The following is a 27509-nucleotide window of genomic DNA, read 5'->3' as shown; positions in this document are numbered from 1 at the left end:
ATGCAGAATAAAGCTTTGGAGCCTTGCTCCTTGTGTGAGATATGCTGCTGGAGTGGGGGCTTTGCAGAGAATGAACCCCAGGGAGAATATACAGAGGTCCACAACCGGAGACCGGCTGTGGCTTACCAGACCGCTGAGCGCGGTGTTGTGTGCCCTCCAGATCCCGAAGCCCGGTCCCCCAGTCGCAGCACCTCAGCAGAGATGCAGAATGCAGGATGTCCCAGAGCAGAATGAACTCTGCCTGAGAAGAGGGCGTTCCTATAAAAGAGCGGAAACTGGAGGGCTATAGAGACCTGCAGGGAAGAAGGGACGCCCCAGCAGTGGGGAGTGTCCTTCCCCTGTGTAGAACGGCCGCCGGGAGGAGCCGAACCTGTCCCTCTGCATGAGTGACATGCGAGGGCAGGAAAATGAAACTAGGCCTCCGGCGAAGCCGGGGCCTAAATTTAAGCGGCGAGGCCGACAAGCAGGCACCATCGGCGCGGTTCTCAGGCAAAAGCTAGAGAACCCGCCGGAAAAGTTAAAACAATCACATACAGCATACTCTCCCCTTACAATAAAGAACCGGGACCCCCAACATAAACGTCTCAGGTACTTAGCTGCTGAGACGCAGGGCCATGTCCCTGGGGATGAGTGCTCCGGTCCAACAGAATCCTCAAGGGGCTGTGGATGGAGACCGGACTCCTTCCAGGCATGGAGACCGTGCTGGCTCCCACTTCAAGCCAGAGCCCAGAAGGGATGGTGAAGGAGCGCGGCTTGTAAGGCTGCAGCCTTGTAAATCAACCTTAACAACACCGCCGACACAGTGGGGTGAGAAGGGACATGCCGGGAGTCCAGACATGGACCCTCTTTTCTTCAAACTCTTTCCAAAAGTCAAACAAAATCAGATGAGAATGCATGTGTGGATGTATGCCTCCTGACATAAAGCAATAAACTGGCTAGGACTGGCTACCAGGGGGTGTATAAGCTCAGAGGGAGGAGCTACACTTTTAAGTGTAGTATTTTGTGTGTCCTCCGGAGGCAGAAGCTAAACACCATGGTCTGGGTCTCCCAAAGGAACGATAAAGAAAAATAGGTAACCTATTTATCAAATAGATACAGAAATACTGCAGATATTTATTGCACAGGTTATTTATAGCATATCCACAGGAAAACTAAAACCTTTCCAGTAGGGGGTCCTACATTTGGGTCCACCATGTATTGTGATGACAGATGTCTCCTGATCTGCTGCCCGTCAATGACAAATAGACATGGCATGGATAGGTGGTTGCACATTTTCTTAGCTTTCTCTATTTCAAGGGATGGTCCACTACAAAGCATAGTTGCCACATCGATGTAAAGATGAGACAGAAGAATTTTTTCACATACCTTCTGTTGTCAATTCTGCCTGTGAGCGGTGCTATCGCTGTCCGCTCATCCCCCATCACATGACCTGGGCTGCAGTGAGCTCTGATGTCCGGTGAGGTCACGTAATCCGGAATTGGAAGTTGACTAAACATCACCGTGGCGGGACCCAGTCTCCCTGAGTGACTGGGCTGTAGGCGGAGTTTCACTGCACATCACAGTCCCTCATCTCGTACGTTCTCGCCTTCATTGCAGAGCGCCGCAAGCACGAACGATACTGGGCTGTGATGTACGGTGAAACTTCGCTCACAACCCAGTCACTCAGGAAAACTGGGTCCCTCCTCGGTGATGTCGGGTCAACTTCCAATTCCAATTCTGGAAGTTAACATGGCATTATTGGACATCAGAGGTCACTGCAACCCGGGTCACGTGATGGGGGATGAGCGAACAACGATAGCACCACTCACAGGCAGAATTGAAAACAGAAGGTTTTTAGAAAAAGCCCTGTAGTGGACCACCTCTTCTAGAAAGGCCAAGCAAACATCAAAAGAAGGATTCCATATTGTCCCTTTAGAAGACACAGTGCACATCCTGTGGAGATGCTACAAATATCTTTAATGTGCAAATGGCCTTAGAGAAGGCTGGAAGTGTCTTAAGCTGGGTTTACACACTGCAACATCGCAAAGGACATCGCTGTAACGTCACCGGTTTTGTGACGTAACAGCGACCTCCCTAAGTCTCTGCTAAGTCGCTGGTGAGCTGTCAAACAGGCAAACCTGGCCAACAACTCAACAGCGATCCGGACCTGCAGAGCGACCTAGCTGGTTGTTGGGGACGTTGATAAGCAGCCTTTTGAAAGGGAAGTTGCTAACAAAGTCTCTGCAAAGTCTTTCACACACTGAAACTTTCCAGCGATGTATGCTGCACAGCGGGAAACAAAGGACCTAGGAATGGTCCTGAACGATTTGTAACGATTACAACTTCACAGCAGGGGCCGGGTCGCTGATAGATTTCACACACTGCAACATCGCAAACAACATCGCTATTGCGTCACAAAACCGGTCACGTTACAGCGATGTCGTTTGAGATGTTGCAGTGTGTAAACCCAGCTTTACTCTGCACTGTCCCTCTTTTAGTTTTTACTGTATTGACACGGTAATCACTTTTACAACATGATGCTAAAATATTTGTTCAGGCACCTACTTTAACCACAGAAAGTGTCAGGAAGCAGGTCACAATCGCTGGGGTATCAACCTCTCTCAGAGGAGCACTCAGAGGACACATGCCCTGCAGACTGTAAACGGAGATTTTTTGATCCTGCAAAATTAAATTAAAGAAAATTATATATTATAATTAGTGATGAGCGAGTACTAAAAACCTCGGGTCCTCGAGGCTCGGGCCGAGCCTCCCAAGATACTCGTGTACTCCGCCCTAGCACCGAGCCCAATGTTATCCTATGGGAGACCCGAGTATTTTTCTGAAATGACCCCCGGCAGCATGTAGAAACCCTAAAAATGTCACAAAAGTCTCAGAAGAGTGCTCAAATGACATGGCAACAGCATGGGGAAGACCCCTTGAAGCATTTATCATTCAAAAGTCACAGCTGTGAACAATTTTGTCCGAGTTTTACGCCATTTTTACGGACTCACCAGAAAACCTTCCAAAATGACACCAAAATGAATTTTCATGGCGGAAATGTTAAGGGCACATACCCAATAGTGAGATAGAGCTGGTGTATGTTACTTTTTGAGATTAATACATGAAAGATTTTACGTAAAACATTGTGTGGCACTCCGATGTACAAAACGCACGTTTTGTGCTTTTTACTAGCGATGTCGGTCATTTTTTTTTTCATTCTATCTCCCGTCGGTCGGTCTCGCTCTGTCTCTCTCTGTCTTGTCTGTCACCCTCTCACAGTCTGTCGGTCAGTCTCCCCCCTCTCTCTTACTTACCCGATCCCCGGCGCGGCGCTGCACAGCTGTTCACTAAACTCCGGCGGCTTTTCCTCTTTTGAAAAAGCCGGCCGCTCATTAAACAATCTCGTATTCCCTGCTTTCCTGCTTTTCGGCGCCTATGATTGGTTGCAGTGAGACACGCCCCCACGCCGAGTGACAGGTGTCTCACTGCACCCAATCACAGCAGCCGGTGGGCGTGTGTATACTGTGCAGTGAAATAAATAATTAAATCATTAAAAAAAACGGCGTGCGGTCCCCCCAATTTTAATACCAGCCAGATAAAGACATACGGCTGAAGGCTGGTATTCTCAGGATGGGGAGCTCCACGTTATGGGGAGCCCCCCAGCCTAACAATATCAGTCAGCAGCCGCCCAGAATTGCCGCATACATTATATGCGACAGTTCTGGGACTGTACCCGGCTCTTCCCGATTTACCCTAGTGCGTTGGCAAATCGGGGTAATAAGGAGTTATTGGCAGCCCATAGCTGCCAATAAGTCCTAGATTAATCAGGTCAGGCGTCTCCCCGAGATTCCTTCCATGATTAATCTGTAAATTACAGTAAATAAACACACACACACCTGAAAAAATCATTTATTAGAAATAAAAAACACTAACAAAGTCCCTCATCACCAATTTATTAACCCCGACAAACCCTCCATGTCCGGCGTACTCCACAGTCCTCCAGCGTCGCATCCAGCTGTGCTGCATGAAGGTGACAGGAGCTGCAGAATACACAGCCACTCCTGTCAGCTTCACACAGCAACTGAGGTGAGTAGCGCGATCAGCTGAGCTGTCACTGAGGTTACCTGGATCCAGCGGTGGATGCAGCGGTGGCCGCAGGTAACCTCAGTGACAGCTCAGCTGATCGCGCTACTCACCGCCGCTCCGGTCAGCTCCACGCAGCAACTGAGGTGAGTAGCGCGATCAGCTGAGCTGTCACTGAGGTTACCTGGATCCAGCGGTGGATGCAGCGGTGGCCGCGGGTAACCTCAGTGACAGCTCAGCTGATCGCGCTACTCACCGCCGCTCCGGTCAGCTCCACGCAGCAACTGAGGTGAGTAGCGCGATCAGCTGAGCTGTCACTGAGGTTACCTGGATCCAGCGGTGGATGCAGCGGTGGCCACGGGTAACCTCAGTGACAGCTCAGCTGATCGCGCTACTCACCGCCGCTCCGGTCAGCTCCACGCAGCAACTGAGGTGAGTATCGCGATCAGCTGAGCTGTCACTGAGGTTACCTGGATCCAGCGGTGGATGCAGCGGTGGCCGCGGGTAACCTCAGTGACAGCTCAGCTGATCGCGCTACTCACCGCCGCTCCGGTCAGCTCCACGCAGCAACTGAGGTGAGTAGCGCGATCAGCTGAGCTGTCACTGAGGTTACCTGGATCCAGCGGTGGATGCAGCGGTGGCCTCGGGTAACCTCAGTGACAGCTCAGCTGATCGCGCTACTCACCGCCGCTCCGGTCAGCTTCACACAGCAACTGAGGTGAGTAGCGCGATCAGCTGAGCTGTCACTGAGGTTAATCGCGGCCACCGCTGGATCCAGCGGTGGCCGTGAGTTACCCGACTGACAGCAGCTGATCGCGCTACTCACCTCAGTTGCTGTGTGAAGCTGACCGGAGCAGCGGTGTATTCTGCAGCTCCTGTCACCTGCATGCAGCAGAGCTGGACGCGACTCTGGAGGACCGTGGATTACGCCGGACATGGAGGGCTTTGTCGGGGTTAATAAATTGGTGATGAGGGACTTTGTTATTGTTTTTTATTTCTAATAAAGGATTTTTCGGGTGTGTGTGTTTTTTAACTGTAATTTACAGATTAATCATGGAAGGAATCTCGGGGAGACGCCTGACATGATTAATCTAGGATTTAGTGGCAGCTATGGGCTGCCATTAACTCCTTATTACTCCGATTTGCCAACGCACTAGGGTAAATCGGGAAGAGCCGGGTACAGTCCCAGAACTGTCGCATATAATGTATGCGGCAATTCTGGGCGGCTGCTGACTGATATTGTTAGGCTGGGGGGCTCTCCATAACGTGGGGCTCCCCATCCTGAGAATACCAGCCTTCAGCTGTATGGCTTTATCTGGCTGGTATTAAAATTGGGGGGGACCGCACGCCGTTTTTTTTAATTATTTATTTATTTATTTTACTGCACAGTATAGACACGCCCACCGGCTGCTGTGATTGGGTGCAGTGAGACACCTGTCACTCAACGTGGGGGCGTGTCTCACTGCAACCAATCATAGGCGCCTGTGGGCGGGGAAAGCAGGGAATATGAGATGGCTGTGTGCAGAGCACAGCGCGCCCGCCGGTATAAAGGCTCGGTCACGCTGTGCAGGCCGGCCAATCACTGCAATTCCACAACTAACAGGGCTGTGGCATTGCAGTGGTCTGCCAGCCAATCCCTGCATGAGGTCTGGCTCTCAAAAGAGCGCCAACATGCAGGGATGAAGACCACGAGTACAGCACGAGTAGCGCGAAATTACTCGGTACCCGCCGAGTAGCCCGAGTACAGTGATACTCGTGCGAGTACCGAGTAGTAACAAGCATACTCGCTCATCACTAATTATAATATATATATATATATATATATATATATATATAATTGCCTTATTCTGTCTGTCTGTCTGTCATGCTTCAAAATTGTGTCCTTACGGTGACACAAAGCTGATTGGTCGCTGGGCTCGCCATGGCCCCGCCCCCCCACACGGATTGGCCGCTCGCCCAGGCTGCGCCCCCACACGGATTGGCCAGCCGCTCGCCCAGGCTCCTCCCCCCCCACAGATCGGCCTCTCGCCCCGGCACCCTGCAGGCATTGGCAACTCGGCCACACCACGCCCCGCCCCCCTCACGCAATGGACGCTAGCTCTGCCCCCCTCCCCCGCATTCCCCGAACTGACACGGTCGCGGCTCCCAGGTGAGTACTGTACAACCCCCCCCCCCAACGGGAGCCCACATCAGCGTACGCCGCCAACCCAGCCGACACTTACTCTCGCATTGCTGGCCTTGCCGCCGTATGCTGGTGTGGGCTCCCGTGCGAGTGGGGGACGTGATGCGCTGGTAACCATGGTAGCATAGTTACCAGCACATCAAGGTCCTGCAGCGGCGGAAGATCCACACGCACACACATAACAGCACACACACACACATACACATCAGATCACACTCACTCTCACACACACCTCACACACACCTCACACACACCTCACACACACCTCACACACACCTCACACACACCTCACACACACCTCACACACACCTCACACACACCTCACACACACCTCACACACACCTCACACACACCTCACACACACCTCACATCGCATCCACACACTCACAGCATCCGGCGATATCGCTTGCTTCTCGGCCTCGATACTGTGCTGCTGTGACCTTCCAGGACCTGACGGAGGATCACATGGCCAGAAGCATGTGGAATCTCCGGATGTTGTGAGTATCAGCGCGTATGTGCGATTTCGTCAGTGTCTGTGTGTGTGAGTGTATGCGATCGGGTGTGTGTGAGTGTATGCGATCGGGTGTGTGTGAGTGTATGCGATCGGGTGTGTGTGAGTGTATGCGATCGGGTGTGGGTGGGTGTGGGTGAGTGTATGCAATCGGGTGTGTGTGAGAGTGTATGCGATCGGGTGTGTGTGAGTGTCGGCAGAGGAGCACGGCGTGCTGGAGGAGGCTGGGAGCAGAGAGGCTGATCTTGGGGAAGGCTGGGAGGGGGAGGCTGATGCTGGGGGAGACTGGGAGGGGAAGGCTGATGCTGAAGGAGGCTGGGAGGAGAGAGGCTGATCCTGGGGAAGGCTGGGAAGGGGAGGCTGATGCTGAGGGAGGCTGGAAGGAGAGAGGCTGATGCTGGGGGAGGCTGGAAGGAGAGAGGCTGAGGCTGGGAGGAGAGAGGCTGATGCTGGGGAAGGCTGATGCTGAGGGAGGCTGGGAGGGGAAAGCTGATGCTGGGGAAGGCTGGGAGGACGGAGGCTGGGAGGAGAGAGGCTGATCCTGGGGAAGGCTGGGAGAGGGAGGCTGATGCTGGGGGAGGCTGGAAGGAGAGAGGCTGATGCTGGGGGAGGCTGATGCTGGGGGAGGCTGGGAAGAGAGAGAGGCTGGGAGGAGAGAGGCTGATGCTGGGGAAGGCTGGGAGGAGAGAGGCTGATGCTGGGGACAGAGAGGAGAGGCTGATGCTGGGAGGAGAGAGGCTGATGCTGGGATGAGAGAGGCTGATCCTGGGGAAGGCTGGGAGGGGGAGGCTGAGAGAAGAGAGGCTGATGCTGAGGGAGGCTGAGGCTGGGGTAGGCTGGGAGGAGAGAGGCTGATGCTGGGAGGAGAGAGGCTGATGCTGGGAGGAGAGAGGCTGATGCTGGGAGGAGAGAGGCTGATGCTGTGTGCAGAGAGGCTGATGCTGCGGGCAGAGAGGCTGATGCTGCGGGCAGAGAGGCTGATGCTGCGGGCAGAGAGGCTGATGCTGCGGGCAGAGAGGCTGATGCTGCGGGCAGAGAGGCTGATGCTGGTGCAGCATGGGGGATGGAGCACGATGGGGGGTGCGCAGCATGGGGGATGGAGCACGATGGGGAGTGCGCAGCATGGGGGATGGAGCACGTTTGGGAGTGCGCAGCATGGCGGATGGACCACGTTTGGGAGTGCGCAGCATGGAGGATGGACCACGTTTGGGAGTGCGCAGCATGGCGGATGGACCACGTTTGGGAGTGCGCAGCATGGAGGATGGAGCACGTTTGGGAGTGCGCAGCATGGCGGATGGAGCACGTTTGGGAGTGCGCAGCATGGCGGATGGAGCACGTTTGGGAGTGCGCAGCATGGCGGATGGAGCACGTTTGGGAGTGCGCAGCATGGCGGATGGAGCACGTTTGGGAGTGCGCAGCATGGCGGATGGAGCACGTTTGGGAGTGCGCAGCATGGCGGATGGACCACGTTTGGGAGTGCGCAGCATAGCGGATGGACCACGTTTGGGAGTGCGCAGCATGGCGGATGGAGCACGTTTGGGAGTGCGCAGCATGGCGGATGGAGCACGTTTGGGAGTGCGCAGCATGGCGGATGGAGCACGTTTGGGAGTGCGCTGCATGACGGATGGAGCACGTTTGGGAGTGCGCTGCATGACGGATGGAGCACGTTTGGGAGTGCGCAGCATGCCGGATGGTGCACGATGGGGAGTGCGCAGTATGGCGGATGGAGCACGTTTGGGAGTGCGCAGTATGGCGGATGGAGCACGTTGGGGAGTGCGCAGCATGGCGGATGGAGCACGTTTGGGAGTGCGCAGCATAGCGGATGGAGCACGTTTGGGAGTGCGCAGCATGGCGGATGGAGCACGTTTGGGAGTGCGCAGCATGGCGGGTGGAGCACGTTTGGGAGTGCGCAGCATGGCGGATGGAGCATGATGGGGGGTGCGCAGCATGGCGGATGGAGCACATTTGGGAGTGCGCAGCATGGCGGATGGAGCACGTTTGGGAGTGTGCAGCATGGCGGATAGAGCACGATGGGGAGTGCGCAGCATGGCGGATGGAGCACGTTTGGGAGTGCGCAGCATGGGGGATGCAGCACGATGGGGAGTGCGCAGTATGGCGGCTGGAGCACGTTTGGGAGTGCGCAGCATGGCGGACGGAGCACGTTTGGGAATGCGCAGCATGGGGGATGCAGCACGATGGGGAGTGCGCTGCATGGGGGATGGAGCACGTTTGGGAGTGCGCAGCATGGCGGATAGAGCACGATGGGGAGTGCGCAGCATGGCGGATGGAGCACGTTTGGGAGTGCGCAGCATGGGGGATGCAGCACGATGGGGAGTGCGCAGTATGGCGGATGGACCAAGTTTGGGAGTGCGCAGCATGGCGGATGGAGCACGTTTGGGAGTGCGCAGCATGGCGGATGGAGCACGTTTGGGAGTGCGCAGCATGGGGGATGCAGCACGATGGGGAGTGCGCTGCATGGGGGATGGAGCACGATGGGGGGTGCGCAGCATGGGGGATGGAGCACGATGGGAGGTGCACACCTCCCCCCAACACACACACACACACGCGCACTGCACAACACACACACACTGGGAACCACAAACAACGCCCTACACAGACACCCACACACACAGACAACGCTGCACACACACACAACACCCAACACACAAACACCGCAGCACACACAAATATACGCACATACTGCACAACACACACATTGCTCAAAACATACCTCCCCCCAAAACACACCACACACACACAAACCGCACAACACACACAACGCTACAGACACACAGCGCTCCACAAACAACGCAACACACGCAACACACATACAACACCGCTCTCACCCCCCGCCACACCCAGAACATGTACAGCGCCCTACACAAACACTTGGTAACTACACACAACAACATCTATATCTATATCTATATCTATATCTATATATATATATATATATATATAACAAAAATCATACATGAACTACACAATACGTAAATTCTAGAATACCCGATGCGTAGAATCGGGCCACCTTCTAGTATATATATATAGATAATATTCCAAGATTGTCAGCATAACACAGATTTGCTTGTTTGTTTTTGTGTGAAACAACGAACAAAAAGATATTTCTTTTAGTCAATTCAATGGGGTTAGAGATGTAATAATATATTTTCTAAAATGTAGTATTTTAACATCACTTTTGGAATTGGACATATGTAATATTTGATCTGTGTGGCTGACTTAGTTAGCACATTTTCATTGTTTATATCCCACCTTAGTAGAAATCCATAAAGTATTCTGGACTTTCAGTTGACTGCACATCCTCAGGCCGGGGCAGCTCAGCCCCCGAACTTCCACCTGACCCTTCCCGATATCCACAACAGTGTAGTTCCTGCAGAATAGAGACAGTTTTGACAAGCTGTTCCCTTGCCATCCATAAACAGAAATATTCAGGGCATGTTCAATGACTGAAAATCTAGCCAAGCCAGACCTAAAGTTGGTCAAACACTCTTGTTCAAAAGTTCTCTCTCCTGACTTCCCATATTCGGCTGATGCCTGTGTTACACGGGAGGCGATCCCACCTAAAGTTCGCAGATTCACCCAATTTTTACACGTTCCTTGCTGTACGGACACTCAACTGGACATCAAGTGAGGTCGGCTCCACTTTATTTTGGTATATTGAGCACTGTACACGACCCATAAAACACTCCTGTGGTCTACATAGAAAGCAGTTTCTTGCAACAAATTTTGTATGTAGGACTTTATTTCTTTGTATTAGCAATTTATTTTTGATTTTTTTTCTCATCATTGGTATTAACCATGCAAAATTATATATTATATAATAAAATATATCCACTTAACATTGAAACTGTAAAACCAAGAATAAAATGTTTAGCAAATGTCCATTTTGTCATCATTAGTATACATCATTAAAATGTCTATCGATCCAATGATTTCTGAAACACCATAAAACTATCTTTCCTGGTGTTGCAATTTCAATGTTGAGGATTGTGTGTGTGTATATTATACACACACACGCATATGTACTGATATATACTGTATGAGTGTGTGTGTGTGTGTGTGTGTATACAGTACAGACCAAAAGTTTGGACACACCTTCTCATTCAAAGAGTTTTCTTTATTTTCATGACTCTGAAAATTGTTGACACACATTGAAGGCATCAAAACTATTAACATATGTGGAATGAAATATTTAACACAAAAGTGGAAACAACTGAAAATGTGTCTTATATTCTAGGTTCTTCAAAGTAGCCACCTTTTGCTTTGATTACTGCTTTGCACACTTTTGGCATTCTCTTGAAGAGCTTCAAGAGGTAGTCACCGGAAATGGTTTTCACTTCACAGGTGTGCCCTGTCAGGTTTAATAAGTGGGATTTCTTGTCTTATAAATGGGGTTGGGACCATCAGTTGTGTTGTGCAGAAATCTGGTGGATACACAGCTGATAGTCCTACTGAATAGACTGTTAAAATCTGTATTATGGCAAGAAAAAAAAGCAGCTGAGTAAAGAAAAACGAGTGGCCATCATTACTTTAAGAAATGAAGGTCAGTCAGTCCGAATAATTGGGAAAACTTTGAAAGTGTCACCAAGTGTAGTAGCAAAAACCATCAAACGCTACAAAGAAAATGGCTCACATGAAGACTGCCCCAGGAAAGGAAGACCAAGAGTCACCTCTGCTGCAGAGGATAAGTTTATCAGAGTCACCAGCCTAAGAAATCGCAGGTTAACAGCAGCTCAGATTAGAGACCAGGTCAATGCCACAGAGTTCTAGCAGCAGACACATCTCTAGAACAACTGTTAAGAGGAGACTTTGTGCAATAGGCCTTCATGGTAAAACAGCTGCTAGGAAACCACTGCTAAGGACAGGCAACAAGCAGAAGAGACTTTTTTGGGCTAAAGCACATAAGGAATGGACATTAGACCACTGGAAATCTGTGCTTTGGTCTGATAAGTCCAAATTTGAGAACTTTGGATCCAACCACCGTGTCTTTGTGCGGCGCAGAAAAGGTGAACGGATGGACTCTACATGCCTGGTTGCCACCGTGAAGCATGGAGGAGGAGGTGTGATGGTGTGGGGGTGCTTTTCTGGTGACACTGTTGGGGATTTATTCAAAATTGAAGGCATACTGAACTAGCATGGCTACAACAGCATCTTGCAGCGGCATGCTATTCTATCCGGTTTGTGTTTAGTTGGACCATCATTTATTTTTCAACAGGACAATGACCCCAAACACACCTTCAGGCTGTGTAAGGGCTATTTGACTAACCAGGAGAGTGATGGGGTGCTACGCCAGATGACCTGGCCTCCACAGTTACCAGACCTGAGCCTAATCGAGATGATTTGGAGTGAGCTGGACCGCAGAGTGAAGGCAAAAGGGCCAACAAGTGCTAAGCATCTCTGGGAACTACTTCAAGACTGTTGGAAGACCATTTCCGGTGACTACCTCTTGAAGCTCATCAAGTGAATGCCAAGAGTGTGCAAAGCAGTAATGAAAGCAAAAGGTGGCTACTTTGAAGAACCTAGAATATAAGACATATTTTCAGTTGTTTCACACTTTTTGTTAAGTATTTCATGCTACATGTGTTAATTAATAGTTTTGATGCCTTCAATGTGAATTTACAATTTTCAGTCATGAAAATAAAGAAAACTCTTTGAATGAGAAGGTGTGTCCAAACTTTTGGTATGTACTGTATATACATATGCACACATATATGCTCAGACTGTAGAGATTGAAGAAGCAAATATTCTCCAAAAATCAGAGTTGGTACCTGGCCTGCCCGCTTCCTGCCCACAGTACGATGGTATTGTCTTGCTCTCGGGGGGCACAGAACGTCTCCTGCATTCCACACATCACTTGATACTTGAACAATGAGAAACTCGGATCATTCATACGTCGGACCACTGAGGCAGCAAGAGGACGCTAGAAAACAAGAAGCATCCAGGTCAAGTAAAAATTAAGATAAAAAAAACAAACAAAAAATTAGTCTGAGATTAGCATTAAATCAAGCAGGATTAGAGCAAGACTATAAAAATATAAATCATTAAACCAGCTTCACATGTGCATATAACTGCCAAAATAGATGGGAAAAAAATGACATGGCAGACCAGGCAACAATTGTGCCTTTCGTTACTTCCATGTTGCCCCTGACTGTGTGATACATTAGTTTGCATTAGGAGATGCTGTTCTTGTAAAGTTCACCTGAAATTACCGAAGGCCTACAGGCGTCCATACAAGTTAGATGTGACTCCGGCAAACACTTGTGCAGCCGGCGTACATCTCCCCCGGCCATGTGTGGGTATGGTGGGCTAATCTCCAGCAGATGGTGACAACGAATAGTACAACAGTCAGTGAGTACTAGAATACTGGCATCTGTGCACATTACAATCCTTTCTAGGCTCATTACCCCAGAATTAGGAAAATAAGATTTACAATAGTGTCAGTATACACAACCTGCATTATGGAGGAGATCCACCTCAGCCTCTATTACCTCTCGTGATGTACAAGCTTAGACACACCACCATTTTTTAAAGTTTCTCATTTTTCAAAAAGCTTTTGCTCTGCAGCAAATATCGTCCAGTTACCTGGCTGCCATATGTGATACTCATATAGAAATATATAATTGACATTTGCTCTCAGCCCCAGTGTGTGGACCCACCTTCTCTGGTTTTGTGTCCCAGCACTCCATCATCAGCTCCTGCAGCCTGGAGAACTGAACCTCCTCTGGGCGCCCCAAGACAGGACGGATGCCCTTAGAAAGCTTTTTGGAAATCTGTAGCTGATGCTGACCCAAAGACGGTCGCTGACCAGAAAGCAGCTCATACAGAACCATCCCGTAGGAGAACATGTCCACCTAAATCAAAGAATAATGGCTCAATAATAAATGCACCATATATAACTAAAAATACAGTATTCATTGTCACGTCACTTCTTTTAGTTGATTCACAGCTTTCGAGACCGGAAGTAGTTAAAGGTTGTAACAAAAGACTGAACGTAAACACAGCACACTGATTTTACATTGCTGTAAGTATGATCACTCTTTCTGGATTCGCTTTACTCTTTTTTAGGAGGGTTCCAGGTGGAATAATAATAATGATTTTTATTTCTATAGCGCCAACATATTCTGCAGCGCTTTACAATTCAGAGGGGACATGTACAGACAATATGAGACAATACAAAGTAACAAAATTAAGATACCAAGAGGAGTGAGGGCCCTGCTCGTAAGCCTGAAAGTATATCGTACGCACATACCATAATGATGGAGTATAGAGGTTGGTTTAATCTGAACCTTTGGCCCCGGCTGAGCATGGCATCTAACCAACATACCACCATATTCTACATCCACTTGTTTAATCTTATTCAATTAGCAAAGGAATATATCGTCCTCAAGGGCGAAACCAAATTTTTAGTACAACATTTAGTTGTTAATTAGAAGTCCACTCAGGAAAATCCCATAAGTCTGACACTTAGGGGTACTTTGCACGCTGCGACATCGCTACTGCGATATCGTCGGGGTCAAATCGAAAGTGACGCACATCCGGCACTGGTAAGGACGTCGCAACGTGTAAAGCCTAGATGCGCCGATAAACGATCGCAAAAGCGTCGAAAATCGGTGATCTGTGTAGCGTCGGTCATTTTCATAATGTTTCACCAATAGGAGATACGATGTTCCTCGTTCCTGTGGCAGCACACATCGCTGTGTGTGAAGCCGCAGGAGCGAGGAACATCTCCTTACCTGCCTCCAACGGCTATGCGGAAGGAAGGAGGTGGGCGGGATGTTTACGTCCCACTCATCTCTGCCCCTCCGCTTCTATTGGCCGCCTGCCATGTGACGTCGCTGTGACGCCGCACGACCCGCCCCCTTAGGAAGGAGGCGGGTCGCTGAATAGAGCGACGTCGCAGGGCGGGTAAGTGCGTGTGAAGCTGCAGTGGATTATAAAAAAGCAGAAGAAAAAAAAAAAGAAAAAAAAAAAGAAAAAAAAAAAGCAGAAACAATGGACATGCTACTTCTTTTATCAGCCACAAAATCAGCAATGAAAAAAAGCAGCAGCGTATGTACAGCAAGTCCAGATTGTCATAATCTTTGCTGAGATGCATTTTCCTTACTTTTATTGATTAAAATCTGCAAGGAAAAAAAAGCAGCAGCGTGTGCACAGCCAGTCACGATTCTCACACTTTGCTAGGATGCTTTTTCCTTGTTTTTATTGATTAAAATAAACAAGGAAAACTGCATGAAAAAAATGCAAAAAAAAAAAAGCCATGTGGGCATATAGCCTAAAGGCCCAGTCACACTAAACAACTTACCAGCGATCCCAACAACGATACAACCTGATAGGGATCGCTGGTAAGTTGCTAGTAGGTCGCTGGTGAGGTATCACACTAAGCAACGCTCCAGCGATCCCACCAGCATACTGACCTGGCAGGGATCGCTGGAGTGTCGCTACACGTGGAAGCATGCTGCGCTTGGTAACTAAGGTAAATATCGGGTAACCAACCCGATATTTACCTTGGTTACCAGCGCACACCGTTTATCGCTGGCTCCCTGCACACCTAGCCAATGTGTACTCCGGCCACGTGTGCAGGCAGCAGGGAGCAGTCTTCTGCAGACGCTGGTAAGGTAACCACGGTAAACATCGGGTAACCAAGAAGCCCTTCCCTTGGTTACCCGATATTTACCTTCGTTACCAGCATCTGCCGCTCTCACACTGCCAGTGCCGGCTCCCTGTTCCCTGCACTCCTAGCCACAGTACACATCGGGTTAATTACCCGATGTGTACTCCAGCTACGTATGCAGGGAGCAGGGAGCCGGCACTGGCAGTATGAGAGCGGCGGATGCTGGTAACGAAGGTAAATATGGGGTAACCAAGGAAAGGGCTTCTTGGTTACCCGATATTTACATTGGTTACCAGCGTCCACAGAAGCCGGCTCCTGCTCACTGCACATTCAGTTGTTGCTCTCTCGCTGTCACACACAGCGATGTGTGCTTCACAGCGGGAGAGCAACAACTAAAAAATGGCCCAGGACATTCAGCAACAACCAACGACCTCACAGCAGGGGCCAGGTTGTTGCTGGATGTCACACACAGCAACATCGCTAGCAAGTTGTGCCTCAGCATCGATGTTGCTAGCGATGTTGCTTAGTGTGACGGTACCTTTAGAGAAAAAAAAAATTTGGATGCCAGAAAGACCACAGTATAGCATTTGATTTGTATGGATACATTACAATTATGTAAGATGGGAAAGAAGGGAATTTTGTTTACTTACCGTAAATTCCTTTTCTTCTAGCTCCTATTGGGAGACCCAGACAATTGGGTGTATAGCTTCTGCCTCCGGAGGCCACACAAAGTATTACACTTTAAAAAGTGTAACCCCTCCCCTCTGCCTATACACCCTCCCGTGCATCACGGGCCCATCAGTTTTGGTGCCAAAGCAGGAAGGAGGAAACTTATAAATTGGTCTAAGGTAAACTCAATCCGAAGGATGTTCGGAGAACTGAAACCATGAACCAAAGAACAATTCAACATGAACAACATGTGTACACAAAAGAACAACAGCCCGAAGGGAACAGGGGCGGGTGCTGGGTCTCCCAATAGGAGCTAGAAGAAAAGGAATTTACGGTAAGTAAACAAAATTCCCTTCTTTGTCGCTCCATTGGGAGACCCAGACAATTGGGACGTCCAAAAGCAGTCCCTGGGTGGGTAAAAGAATACCTCGATAAAAAGAGCCGTAAAAACGGCCCCCTCTTACAGGTGGGCAACCGCCGCCTGAAGGACTCGCCTACCTAGGCTGGCATCTACCGAAGCATAGGCATGCACCTGATAGTGTTTCGTGAAAGTGTGCAGACTCGACCAGGTAGCCGCCTGACACACCTGCTGAGCCGTAGCCTGGTGCCGCAATGCCCAGGACGCACCTACGGCTCTGGTAGAATGGGCTTTCAGCCCTGTAGGAACCGGAAGTCCAGACGAACGGTAGGCTTCAAGAATCGGTTCCTTGATCCACCGAGCCAGGGTTGACTTGGAAGCCTGCGACCCCTTACGCTGGCCAGCGACAAGGACAAAGAGCGCATCAGAACGGCGCAGGGGCGCCGTGCGAGAAATGTAGAGTCTGAGTGCTCTCACGAGATCTAACAAGTGCAAATCCTTTTCACATTGGTGAACTGGATTAGGACAAAAGGAAGGTAAGGAGATATCCTGATTGAGATGAAAAGGAGATACCACCTTAGGGAGAAATTCCGGGACCGGACGCAGAACCACCTTATCCTGGTGAAACACCAGGAAGGGGGCTTTGCATGACAGCGCTGCTAGCTCAGACACTCTCCGAAGTGATGTGACTGCCACTAGGAAGACCACCTTCTGCGAAAGGCGTGAAAGAGAAACATCCCTCATCGGCTCGAAAGGTGGTTTCTGAAGAGCCGTTAGCACCCTGTTAAGATCCCAGGGTTCTAGCGGACGCTTGTAAGGTGGGACTATGTGGCAAACCCCCTGCAGGAACGTGCGTACCTGCGGAAGCCTGGCTAGACGCTTTTGCAAAAACACGGAAAGCGCCGATACTTGTCCCTTGAGAGAGCCGAGAGACAAACCCTTGTCCATTCCGGATTGAAGGAAAGACAGAAAAGTGGGCAAGGCAAACGGCCAGGGAGTAAAACCCTGATCAGAGCACCAGGATAAGAAGATCCTCCACGTCCTGTGGTAGATCTTGGCGGACGTTGGTTTCCTGGCCTGTCTCATAGTGGCAATGACCTCTTGAGATAACCATGAGGACGCTAGGATCCAGGACTCAATGGCCACAGAGTCAGGTTGAGGGCCGCAGAATTCAGATGGAAAAAAGGCCCTTGAGACAGCAAGTCTGGTCGGTCTGGTAGTGCCCACGGTTGACCCACCGTGAGATGCCACAGATCCGGGTACCACGACCTCCTCGGCCAGTCTGGGGCGATGAGGATGGCGCGGCGGCAGTCGGACCTGATCTTGCGTAACACTCTGGGCAGCAGTGCCAGAGGAGGAAATACATAAGGCAGTCGAAACTGCGACCAATCCTGAACTAATGCGTCTGCCGCCAGAGCTCTGTGATCTTGAGACCGTGCCATGAATGCCGGGACTTTGTTGTTGTGCCGGGACGCCATTAGGTCGACGTCCGGCGTTCCCAAGTGGCAGCAGATCTCTTGAAACACGTCCGGGTGAAGAGACCATTCCCCTGCGTCCATGCCCTGGCGACTGAGAAAGTCTGCTTCCCAGTTTTCTACGCCCGGGATGTGAACTGCGGAGATGGTGGAGGCTGTGGCTTCCACCCACAGCAGGATCCGCCGAACTTCTTGGAAGGCTTGACGACTGCGTGTGCTGCCTTGGTGGTTGATGTACGCCACCGCCGTGGCGTTGTCCGACTGAATTTGGATCTGCCTGCCCTCCAGCCACAGCTGGAACGCCTTTAGGGCTAGATACACTGCCCTTATCTCCAGAACATTGATCTGAAGGGAGGACTCTGCCGGAGTCCAGGTTCCCTGAGCCCTGTGGTGGAGGAAGACCGCTCCCCACCCTGACAGACTCGCGTCCGTCGTGACCACAGCCCAGGATGGGGGCAGGAAGGATTTTCCCTTCGACAAAGAAGTGGGAAGAAGCCACCACTGAAGAGAGGTTTTGGCTGCCCGTGAAAGGGAGACGTTCCTGTCGAGGGACGTCGACCTCCTGTCCCATTTGCGGAGAATGTCCCATTGGAGTGGACGCAGATGAAACTGCGCAAATGGAACTGCCTCCATTGCTGCCACCATCTTCCCTAGGAAGTGCATGAGGCGCCTCAAGGGGTGTGACTGGGCTCGAAGGAGAGATTGCACCCCTGTCTGTAGTGAACGCTGTTTGTCCAGCGGTAGCTTCACTACCGCTGAGAGAGTATGAAACTCCATCCCGAGGTAAGTGAGCGATTGTGTCGGTGTCAATTTTGACTTTGGGAAATTGATGATCCACCCGAACCTCTGGAGAGTCTCCAGAGCAGTGTTCAGGCTGTGTTGGCATGCCACCCGGGAGGGTGCCTTGACTAGAAGATCGTCTAAGTAAGGGATCACCGAGTGTCCCTGAGAGTGTAGGACTGCCACCACTGTTGCCATGACCTTGGTGAAGACCCGTGGGGCTGTCGCCAGGCCGAAAGACAGTGCCACGAACTGAAGGTGTTCGTCTCCGATGGCGAAACGCAGGAAGCGCTGATGCTCTGGTGCAATCGGCACGTGGAGATAAGCATCCCTGATGTCGATTGATGCTAGGAAGTCTCCTTGGGACATCGAGGCGATGACGGAGCGGAGAGATTCCATCCGGAACCGTCTGGTTTTCACGTGTCTGTTGAGCAGTTTGAGGTCCAGAACGGGACGGAATGATCCGTCCTTTTTTGGCACCACAAACAAGTTGGAGTAAAAACCGCGACCACATTCTTGAAGGGGAACAGGGATCACCACTCCTTCTGCCTTCAGAGTGTTCACCGCCTGAAATAGAGCATCGGCTCGCTCGGGGGGCGGAGATGTTCTGAAGAAACGAGTCGGAGGACGAGAGCTGAGCTCTATCCTGTAACCGTGAGACAGAATGTCTCTCACCCATCGGTCTTGGACATGTGGCAACCAGGCGTCGCAAAAGCGGGAGAGCCTGCCACCGACCGAGGATGCGGTTTGGGGAGGCCGAGAGTCATGAGGAGGCCGCCTTGGGGGCGGTTCCTCCGGCGGTCTTTTTAGGACATGACTTAGACCGCCATGAATCAGAGTTTCTCTGGCCCTTCTGCGGCCTGTTGGACGTGGAGAATTGAGATCTGGCTGAGGGCCGAAAGGACCGAAACCTCGGTTTTATCTTCCGTTGCTGAGGTCTGTTTGGTTTGGACTGGGGTAAGGACGAGTCCTTTCCCTTGGATTGTTTAATAATTTCATCCAATTGCTCGCCAAACAGACGGTCGCCAGAAAATGGCAAACCGGTTAAGAACTTCTTGGAAGCAGAGTCTGCCTTCCATTCGCGTAGCCACATGGCCCTGCGGACTGCCACCGAATTGGCGGATGCTACCGCTGTACGGCTCGCAGAGTCCAGGACTGCGTTCATGGCGTAGGACGAAAAAGCCGACGCCTGAGAGGTTAAAGACACAACCTGCGGAGTAGAGGCACGTGTGACTGCATTAATCTCAGACAGAGAAGCTGAGATAGCTTGGAGTGCCCATACGGCTGCGAATGCCGGAGCAAAAGACGCGCCTATGGCTTCATAGATGGATTTCATCAGGAGCTCTATTTGCCTGTCAGTGGCATCCTTGAGCGATGAACCATCTGCCACTGCTACTATGGATCTAGCCGCCAGTCTGGAGACTGGAGGATCCACCTTGGGACACTGAGCCCAACCCTTAACTACGTCAGTGGGGAAGGGGTAACGTGTGTCATTAAGGCGCTTAGTAAAGCGCTTGTCCGGAAATGCTCGGTGCTTCTGGACCGCATCTCTGAAGTTGGAGTGATCGAAAAACGCACTCCGTGTACGTTTGGGAAACCTAAATTGGTGTTTCTCCTGCTGTGAAGCTGACTCCTCTATTGGTGGAGTTGGAGGAGAAAGTTCTAGCACCTGGTTGATGGACGCTATAAGGTCATTTACTATGGCGTCCCCTTTGGGTGTATCCAGATTGAGAGCAACGTCAGGATCAGAGTCCTGATCTGCCACCTCCGCTTCATCCTCCAGAGAGTCCTCATGCTGAGACCCTGAGCAGTGTGATGAAGTCGAGGGAAGTTCCCAGGGAGCCCGCTTAGCCGGTCTGGGACTGCGGTCCGTGTCGGAGTCCTCACCGTGGGACCTAGGAGTCACCCCAGGAGCAGTTTGCTGCGCCGACCGAGGGGGGCCTGGGGGCAATGATTCAACAGTGCCCGGGGCCTGTGTTACCGGTCTGGACTGCAAGGCTTCTAGTATCTTAGCAGACCATCTGTCCATAGACTGAGCCATGGATTGTGAAAGTGACTCAGAAAGTTTCTCAGCCAACACTGCAAACTCTGTCCCTGCCACCTGGACAGTGGCAGCCGGTGGTTCTACCTGGGCCGAGGGTCCCACCAGTGCCTGAGGCTCCGGCTGAGTGAGTGTCACAGGAGCCGAGCATTGCACACAATGAGGGTAGGTGGAACCTGCAGGTAACATAGCCGCACAAGAGGTACAAGTTGCAAAATAAGCCTGTGCCTTGGCACCCTTGCTTTTTGCAGACGACATGCTGTTGTCTCCTCTTAGAGCAATCAGTGAGGGTATATAGCCAAAAGTAAATAATGCGGCCGAACAGAGCAAATGTATACACAATATGGATATATATATACACTTCGGCACCCAGGGGGGCCAGCACCTGGTAACTGGTGCGGCTTACCGACCGCCCTCAGCGGTTGTGTGTCCACCAGATTCCCGGCCTGGGCCTCCCAGAGTTGTGGAGCTTCTCCACCGGCAGCAGTGCTGATAACAATGGCTGCCAGCGTTCTCAGAGGAGGAGGGAGCCGTGGGCGTGCTTCAGAAAGTGCGGGAATCTGGTGCCCCACATTGCTAAGTGAGGGGGGAGGAGGATACCTACGTATGCTCCAGCCCTCACCGCTGACGTCCAGTCTAGCGTCCCGCCCTTACCCCTGACTGGCAGGCCCGGGGGCGGGAGTATGCGGTACTAGGCCGCAGAAGCCGGGGACTAAATTTAGTAGCGTGGCCGGCAAACAGGCGCGGTCGGCGCGGTAGTCCTGGCGACACAAAACACACAGCAGCCGCTGCAGCGTCTGTTACATAGGCGCTCTATGCGCCGTCCCCAAGGGGACACAGAGTACCTCTGAGAAGCAGGGCCTGTCCCTGATGATACCCGGTCTCCTGTCCAGCAGATTCCCTCAGGGGCTGCGGAGGGAGCCCGGTCCCAGTGCATGGTGACCGGTTAGGATCCCACTTCTCCCAGAGCCACTAAGGGATGGGGAAGGATAACGGCATGTGGCTCCAGCCTTTGTACCCGCAATGGGTACCTCAACCTTAACAGCACCGCCGACCATAGTGGGGTGAGAAGGGAGCATGCCGGGGGCCCTGGGGCCCTCTTTTCTTCCATCCGATAAAGTCAGCAGCTACTGCTGACTAAAATGTGGAGCTTGCGTGAATGTGCCTCCTTCAACACAAAGCATAAAAACTGATGGGCCCGTGATGCACGGGAGGGTGTATAGGCAGAGGGGAGGGGTTACACTTTTTAAAGTGTAATACTTTGTGTGGCCTCCGGAGGCAGAAGCTATACACCCAATTGTCTGGGTCTCCAAATGGAGCGACAAAGAAATGTAAATTGTCCTATAAAAGATTAATAGCTACTGAGTAAAGAAAATTGAATACAGATAACAAGCGAGAAAAAAAGTCTATAAGGGGTGCTTCACACATAGCAAGATCGCTATCGAGATTGCTGCTGAGTCAACGGTTTTTGTGACGCAGCAGTGACCTCATTAGGGATCTCGCTGTGTGTGACACTGAGCAGTGATCTGCCCCTGCTGTGAAATCGCTGCTCATTACACACAGTGCTGGTTCATTTTTTTGCCGTTGCTCTCCTGCTGTGAAGCACACATCGCTGTGTTTGACATCGAGAGAGCAACGATCTGAATGTGCAGGGAGCAGGGAGCCGGCGTGTGGCAGCCTGCGGTAAACTGTAACCGCGGTAAATATCGGGTAACCAAGGGAAGCCCTTTCTTGGTTACCCGATATTTACCTTGGTTACTAGCGTCCGCCGCTCTCAGGCTGCCAGTGCCGGCTCCCTGCACATGTAGCTGGAGTACACATCGGGTAAATAAGCACAGCGGTTTGCTTACTAACCCGATGTGTACTGTGGCTAGGAGTGCAGGGAGCCAGCGCTAAGCGGTGTGCGCTGGTAGCAAAGGTAAATATCGGGTAACCAAGCCCTTGGTTACCCGATATTTACCTTAGTTACCAAGTGCGGCGTCGCTTCCACGCATGGCTGCTGGCTGGTCGCTGGTGAGATCTGCCTTATTGACAGCTCACCAGCGACTATGTAGCGACGCAGCAGCGATCCTGACCAGGTCAGATCGCTGGTGGGATCGCTGGAGCGTCGCTAAAGTGTGACGGTACCCTAAGTCTCCCTATGCTGGCATGGTGGCCTCCACAAGGAGACATTGTGCCCGTTCAGACCTAAGACATTTAATTAAAATTCAGGATAAGATAACTTGGTGGATGAAGATCTTTATGCGGACCTCAGGCAATAATGAGAAGGTATAACAAAGTTTGCATAACTTTTCATACGTTTATACAGTACCTATTACATATATTTCTACACCTACACTTGCGTTTCCAAAGCGGACCAACATCCACTTTTGTGTTATACCCAGATAACCTAGAAATCCACTATTCCCACTAAAAATAATAATTAAATAATGATGAAGACAAATAGATTTTGAGGTTTTGTTCCTTTCTATTACAACCAGGCATGCTCCAAACATATACGTGCACGTGAGCATTTAGTCCATCCAAACACAAAGGCAAATGTATTCTCCTTACTGACAGCTAATTAATAGATACAAAGTAACGATTGTTTACTGGTCCAGGCTGCATTAAATGAGCAGATCCCAAATGTCATTATGTATTAAAGATCTACAAAAGGAAAGAGCTGACATTGGAATTCCCGGACATCAAACATTCCGGAATAGAATCTAATTGAAAGTTATTGGAATGTTTGCTGGGTGAAGACAAAGAGGGGGCGAGTGTGCTAAACTGGGGACGACGCCTCTAATGAGACAATTAGAGATGGAAAATGGCAGACTATTCATGACATTATAGCTGTGTCCAATATCAGAGACATTAAAATAGTTTTGGTTTTAAAGTACAACTATCTTTTTGAAAAAGTTTTCACCTATTATGGGCGTGGCATATTATTGGTGATCAGTGTGTGGGGGGATCCGGACTCTGAGACCCTTAATTGGTCAAAACACAGATGTGAAGAACGAAATTCCAGCATGACCTGCGCATGTAGAGTGGTGTATGAGCTCAATAGTAAGTCTATGGGTCCGTACAGCGCTCCATGAGACTCAATGTACAGACCCATAGACTTACTATTGAGCCTGTACAGCTCTCTATGGGTCCATACCCCACTCAGTGAGAATGAATGTACAGGCCCATAGACTTACTATTGAGCCTGTTACACCCCTCTATGGGTCCGTACCCCACTCAGTGAGAATGAATGTATAGGCCCATAGACTTACTATTGAGCCTCTCTATGGGTCCGTACCCCGCTCCATGAGACTTATTGTACAGACCCATAGACTTAGGAGTACTTTGCACACTACGACATCGCAGGTGCGATGTCAGTGGGGGTCAAATCGAAAGTGATGCACATCCGGCGTCGCTGTCGACATCGCAGTATGTGAATCCATTTACATACGATTAACGAGCGCAAAAGCGTCGTTATCGTATGATCGGTGTAGGGTCCGACATTTCCATAATTTCGCAGCAGCGACGGTACGATGTTGTTCCTCGTTCCAGCAGGCAGCACACATCGCTGTGTGTGAAGCCGTAGGAGCGAGGAACATCACCTTACCTGCGTCCCGCCTGCAATGCGGAAGGAAGGAGGCGGGATGTTTACGTCCCGTTCATCTCCGCCCCTCCGCTCCTATTGGCTGCCTGCCGTGTGACGTCGCTGTGACGTCGCACAACCCGCCCCCTTAGGAAGGAGGCGGTTCGCCGGCCAGAGCGACATCGCAGGGCAGGTGAGCGCATGTGAAGCTGCCGTAGCGATAATGTTCGCTACGGCAGCAATCACAAGATATCGCTGCTGCGACGGGGGCGGGGACTATCGCGCTCGGCATCGCAGCATCGGCTTGCGATGTCGTAGTGTGCAAAGTACCCCTTACTATTGAGCCTGTACACTTCTCTATGGGTCCATAAAGCGCTCCATGAGAATAAATGCATAGACCCATAAACTTACTATTGAGCCTGTACACCGCTCTATGGATCTGTACCCAGCTCCGTGAGACTGAATGCACAGACCAATAGACTTACTATTGAGCCTGTACACCGCTCCGTGAGACTGAATGTACAGACCAATAGACTTACTATTGAGCCTCTCTATGGATCCGTACCCCACTCCATGAGACTGAATGCACAGACCAATAGACTTACTATTGAGCCTGTACACAGTCAATTTTAAGCCTTATTGCAACCCAGCAAATATATAATTTTTTTTTGCAGAATGTGTCTTACCCCTTTAATTAAAAATCATGTGAGTAATGCATAGTATACAATGTAAAATGAACAGTCCTTTGACTTAGCACAGTCTCATGACTGACCTTTTCATCATAGACAACCCGAGGACGAATTTCAGGTGCTTGGTACCCTGGTGTGCCCTCCACGCCCAGGGCCCCTTCATGGAATGAAAGACGCGAGATGCCATAGTCAGACAGCTTTATGTTCACAGTGTCTCGGACATCCAGGGACCAGACGAGGATGTTGTCAGACTTCAGGTCACAGAATATGACGTTCTTCCTATGTAGGTAGGAGAGGCCAGAAGCAATCTGATAGGACATGCGCTGGGTTAGCATGTGGCCTAACGGCATGAACAAAGGGGATCCTGCAACAATACACAGATTTTATACATTACATTCCCAATAAGCCCCAGACATCACAGACGAGCACCAGGTACTGTACACATATTGGCATATAATCAAAGCTAGTCTCATTCTGTGAATACATTCCAGTATATTACAATAACCGACATCCAAACATCTGTAGCCAAACAATCCACACACTGTACTGCATCTAAGCGATAAAGGGTCCTATTCACATTCAACCCTTTTCATTGGGACTGGATGAAAATTGCATATATAAATATGGGGGCAATTTCTCCCAGAATAAAAGAGGGGGGTATAACACTGAGAATGTTGGATTTCAAAATTTCATATCCCTTGATCTTACAAGAGCCTTATTCCTACATCTCCATTAATTATTCTCATCACGATAAATATTTAAAAGTGCTTGTAAAATACAACCAACTTTGTTATTTACTTACTAAAAATCCTCTCCATCCACAAGACTGGAGGAATATTTAATTCTTTAGTTTTCTACTCGTTGGCTAGGTTAATCAGCCACTTTTGCAGTCTATCAGAAGTGGCCAATTTCTAAAACAGGTAACATGGTGCTTACAAGCTCTTTTCAATAGAGCTTGTATGTGCTGCTCTGAAGATTGTTGGATGGCTACGCCTGGCTACATGCAGTGCCCCTGCACTCCTCTGATGCTGTGGAGGCAGCCTGCACGGTTCGGAAGATGCCATTGTCCCCAACTGTGAATCAAGCAGGAGTGTGCTGCCCCAGGCAATCACAAAGCCGGGAGGCAATGGAGCAGCGAGCTCCTGAAGACTGATGTTTAAAGTAAACAATGCTGATTGTGCTCAATTATGTGGAAGAGCGAATTGTCAGTCAATCGTTGTTTAAGGCAGGGGTCCCCAACCACCGATCTGCAGACCAGCACAGGATCATTGGGGTTTTTTTTGTCGCTCTGCGGCACCACTGCAGACCAGCACTAAAATATGACAGTATGCTCTGCGGCACCTGACGAAGATATTGTGTATATCGAAACGCGTTGTGGCTTGTAAGTAAGTAATAAATCTACAAAACCAATATATCACCGTGGCCTCCTTTGCGCTCTTTCAGACCGTGCTTTTTTTGTACTTGCTGCGGCGGCTCAGAACACACTTTTTGGGGTAGCTGTTGCCCGCTGCCCCATCACGCACAGCATAATGTTTTAAAATGTCACAGCTCCCAGGAGAGAACGTTATGCGGGGCTGGCCTCAGCAGATGTGGCTCCCGACACAGCACAATATGTGTAGCACGTCAACGATTTGGCTACAGTGTCATAGATCCTGGCAGGACCTGGTCTACAGCGCTGAACACAGAGATCCCGCCAGCACCCCCTGGTCTACAGAGCTGTTTGGTGTATATTGAGGCTCAATGTACTATGCTGCTACTCTACTTGTAGAATTTGCTCAAATAGGAGCAGGGACAAGAACATCATATATGTCCAGCCCGCTTTCCCCTCCTGCAATCTGTATGCACTCCATAATCCCGCCCCTATATAACCAAATCCCCACCCCTGCCCCACCCTGTTCTGCCGAGACATGGAAAAATGGTCTTGCTTGATGCTAGTTCCTGGTGCAAAAATAGTTGGGGACTACTGGTTTAAGGTATACAACCACCTTAATATTCAACGTTCAAGGTTTTAGAAGATAAACAATTTAAAGCTGCATACAGGCAAGACCATAAAGGGAAGGAACCGAACCTCTACATACATCACATCCAGTGCAGTAAAGGTTAATGACTAGAGCCTAGGCTTTCCTGATAATATGCTACTTTGCATTACAGATGATTTATAATTGTGATGGAAGAATAAAGCCGGATATTACCATGGCTATTTCCGGTCAGAACAGTGTTCAGGCTGCCTAATGGAGCCAGCTCCAATGCAAAGCACAGCGGGTGGATACTGATGCCAATCAGGGACACTATGCAGGGGTGCTGCAGGGAGTGAAGCATGCTGGCCTCCTGACGAAATTCCGAAAAGTTTCTCATGGCATCCATGGCCTGTAAATGCTTGAACATTGTATCTGTGTGAGAAGGTATAGGTGGTCAGGGTATTAGTAAAAAGCCATAGACAGGGTTTGATGACGAGTGATGAACTGAGCAAACAACTCTAGACAAAGCCCATACAAGACAACGTTCACTCCTAGAAGAATACAGATTTAGTGAACTGATATTTTAGATC

The 27509-nt window shown here is 50.3% G+C and overlaps 1 protein-coding gene across 4 annotated transcripts in view; it reads right to left on the bottom strand.

Annotated features, from left to right (window-relative positions):
• LRRK1 (leucine rich repeat kinase 1) overlaps positions 1-27509 on the bottom strand; it is a 171360-nt gene that overhangs the window by 35586 nt on the left and 108265 nt on the right. For 3 of the 4 annotated variants that reach the window (XM_075346006.1, XM_075346007.1, XM_075346008.1), the window contains exons 25-30: positions 27154-27351; positions 25045-25325; positions 13430-13624; positions 12542-12693; positions 10026-10143; positions 2545-2658 (exon numbers count right to left, since the gene is read on the bottom strand). In XM_075346006.1, the coding sequence (XP_075202121.1) occupies positions 2545-2658; positions 10026-10143; positions 12542-12693; positions 13430-13624; positions 25045-25325; positions 27154-27351 (1058 nt within the window). The remainder of the gene's footprint in view (positions 1-2544; positions 2659-10025; positions 10144-12541; positions 12694-13429; positions 13625-25044; positions 25326-27153; positions 27352-27509) is intronic. The other variant, XM_075346009.1, reaches the window with a different exon arrangement.

This window comes from Anomaloglossus baeobatrachus, chromosome 4 (assembly GCF_048569485.1).
Source record: "Anomaloglossus baeobatrachus isolate aAnoBae1 chromosome 4, aAnoBae1.hap1, whole genome shotgun sequence".
Classification (NCBI taxonomy): domain Eukaryota; kingdom Metazoa; phylum Chordata; class Amphibia; order Anura; family Aromobatidae; genus Anomaloglossus; species Anomaloglossus baeobatrachus.
Note: the sequence above shows the minus strand (reverse complement) of the source record. Positions and strands in the feature narration are given on the sequence as shown.